Source organism: Propithecus coquereli, unplaced genomic scaffold, assembly GCF_000956105.1.
Source record: "Propithecus coquereli isolate 6110/MARCELLA unplaced genomic scaffold, Pcoq_1.0 Scaffold186, whole genome shotgun sequence".
NCBI classification, from domain to species: domain Eukaryota; kingdom Metazoa; phylum Chordata; class Mammalia; order Primates; family Indriidae; genus Propithecus; species Propithecus coquereli.
In genome coordinates this window covers 3780918-3783773 of record NW_012143412.1, presented here as the reverse complement: position 1 = coordinate 3783773, position 2856 = coordinate 3780918, and the positions used below count along the sequence as shown (strand labels likewise).

The following is a 2856-nucleotide window of genomic DNA, read 5'->3' as shown; positions in this document are numbered from 1 at the left end:
CTAAAAAGATAGATGCTTAACAGATGTATAGGTCTAGGCCGGTGCTGTCCAACAGATATATAAGGTAAACCACATCTGTAATTTAAAATTTTCTCATAGCTACATTAGGAAAGTAAAAGCAACAGATGAAATTGTCGTAACATTTTATTTAACCAAATATATTCAAATTATTACCAGTTTAACATGTGATTCATATAATATTATTAATGAGATAGTTTATATTTTCTTTTCATTCTCAATCCTCGTAATCCCCTGTGCGTATTTCACACTTACACCACCTCTCAATTTGGACTAGCCACATTTTGTAAGTGCTAGCGGCCACCTCCTCAGAGACGTCCCCTACCAACCACCTAAAGCAGCCCGGCCATTCACCTCCTACCACCTCCCCTATTTTCTCTTCTTGGCAGCGCTTACCAGCACTTCCAATTATCTTCCTTGCTAGCGGGTCTTTTGTGATTCCCCACCATACAAGCCCCTCAAGGCCTGGGCTAACTTCGCACGGTGCCTGGCACGAGCAGGCGCGCAATAAATGCTGCCCCTGCCACGTCCATGTCCAGCGCGCAACTGCAGGCCCGGGCCCTGCTTCCACCGCGGGGCGGCCCCTCGCCCTGCCTTCCCCAGGCCCACCCCTTCCCCAGGCTGGAAACCGTGGACGTGACGGGGAGGAGTCAGGCCGCCCCGCTCTCCGCGCCGCGCGCACAGGCCCGGCCACCACCATGGCGGAGCCCACGGTGTGCTCCTTCCTCACCAAGGTGCTGTGCGCCAACGGCGGCCGCATGTTCCTGCAGGACCTGCGCGGCCACGTGGAGCTGTCGGAGGCCAAGCTGCGGGACGTGCTGCAGCGGGCCGGGCCCGACCGCTTCCTGCTGCAGGAGGTGGAGATGAAGGAGGGCCTCTGGGACGCCGAGGCCGAGGCGGCGGCGGGCGCGGGCGGCGGGAGCGGGAGCGGTGGCGCCTCGGCTTGGAGGGTGGTGGCCGTGTCCTCCGCGCGCCTCTGCGCCCGCTACCAGCGCGGCGAGTGCCGGGCCTGCGACCAGCTGCACCTCTGCCGCCGGCACATGCTGGGCAAGTGCCCCCACCGGGACTGCTGGTGAGGCGGCCGCGGCGGCGGCGGGAGGGGCGGGAGGGGCGGCGGCGCGATGCGCGCGCGGGCCTGGCCTCCGGCTGACGCGGGAGCGACGAGAGCTATGAAGAGGGGCCGAGGGGCCGCGCGTCCGGGCCCCTCCCGCCCCCCGCGCTGCCAGCCACGGGCGGAATGAGGCGGAAGGTCCCCTTAACCACCACCCCTCGCCAAAAAAGCTGCTGCCCCTGTCCCCGGATCCTCCACACCGCGGCCGGTTAAATCGGGTTTGGGACTTTTGAGTTCACTTACTCCAGTCGTCTTTTCGGGACATCTGAGGACCCCGTGAGATCCACGGACCCTTTAGCGGGCGACTGCCTGTTTCCACATAACCACACGGTTCTCCCGAAGCGGGTCTGCGCCCTCTAGGTTTAACCACCCTGAGCTAGGCTGACCCCCCGGGAAGCTGAGGGCTGGATGGTGTGGGCGAGGGCTTGGGGCTGGTGACTGCCAGGCTGGGGTGCGAGGCCGCCTCCTGACTCCTCCGCTGGGCTCCAAAGTGGGGCTGGGTCGGGGCACTTTCTTTTTCACCGTGGCGGACTGTGGGGGTGCACAGCTGTTTGGAGTAGAGAGAAGGCCAAGCGCAGTCACCTACAGCCAAATGCCCGTGCTCGGTCAAGGCCGTGATTGGGGAGGGGTGTCCTTGGCTTTAAGCAGCCTCACTGAAAATGACCCTGAGGGGAGTTGCTGCAACCCAACTTTCTTGTTATTTATCACTGCCTATTAGGCTGTAGTATCCATGGCTTCTCAAAAATTGCTTAACTTCACATGTAAGTGGAAAGCTGCCCAAGGCGAGGAATTTGACAGTCTGGCCTTTCACCTGAGTTTCTGACCTAGAGCTTTGTTCTCCTAGGTCTACCTGTACCCTTTCCCATGATATCCACACGCCTGTCAACATCCAAGTGCTGAAAAACCACGGACTTTTTGGCCTCAATGAAGCCCAGCTTCGGATCTTGCTTTTGCAGAATGACCCCTGCCTTTTACCAGAGGTGAGTTACCAAGGAGTCACCCTCATATTGTCACATTCATTACAAGTGTTGTTCCCTATGTACTTTTTTGGCTTTTAACTGCTGTATCAATATGATTCAGTTGCAAATACTTAAAAAATACCTATTGCTGTTATGGTGAAATTATCGTGTTTGTTTCAGTTTAGCAATACACAAAGGATTTTTTTTTCCCCATTGTTGGGATTGCCAGGGGAAATTTTTTTAGGACCCCTATTAAAAGCAGAATTTGCTAATCTAGCACAAAGATTCTATCACAGACACTCCCACTTTGCCAGAAGAGGGTCAGAGAGAAGGGAGGATGTTGGGAAGACAGAGGGCAGTTCATAATTGTGGCCTGATTTTAGCTCTAAAGTATTTCAGGGTCTAAAAGGGAAGAAAGTCATAAGGCTGGAGGTATGAGCTGAAGCCTTTGGTGCAGATGGCAGAGGCCACCCTCGAGGCAGCAGAATCTGTACCCAGAAGGCAGTCCTGGAGTTGGTCTTGGGAGCCAGCAGGATTCTTCCTGACATCCATCTCCTTTTTCATTCCTTGAGCTCTGAAGCCAGGTCTGGTATGTCATGGTTGTGAGCCAAATGCATTCCAACCAGCTATGTTGCTGAAAGTAGATCCAAGCAGCAGCTGGTACAGGTTCTTGGCAGGAAGGGTGAGGAGGATGGCAGCAGCTCTGAGGCTGGGTCCAGTTCTTTCTCTCTCACAGAGAAGGGGTGGTACAACTGCCATTTGCCTTTT

At 55.7% G+C, this 2856-nt stretch overlaps 1 protein-coding gene across 1 annotated transcript in view; it reads left to right on the top strand.

The window, feature by feature from the left end:
• Nucleotides 1–710: 710 nt before the first annotated feature.
• The window catches only part of ZC3HAV1L (zinc finger CCCH-type, antiviral 1-like), a 7245-nt gene continuing 5099 nt past the window's right edge, over nucleotides 711–2856 (top strand). The window contains exons 1-2 of the mRNA XM_012642769.1: nucleotides 711–1090; nucleotides 1974–2109. Of these exons, the coding sequence (XP_012498223.1) occupies nucleotides 717–1090; nucleotides 1974–2109 (510 nt within the window). The 5' untranslated portion in view covers nucleotides 711–716. The remainder of the gene's footprint in view (nucleotides 1091–1973; nucleotides 2110–2856) is intronic.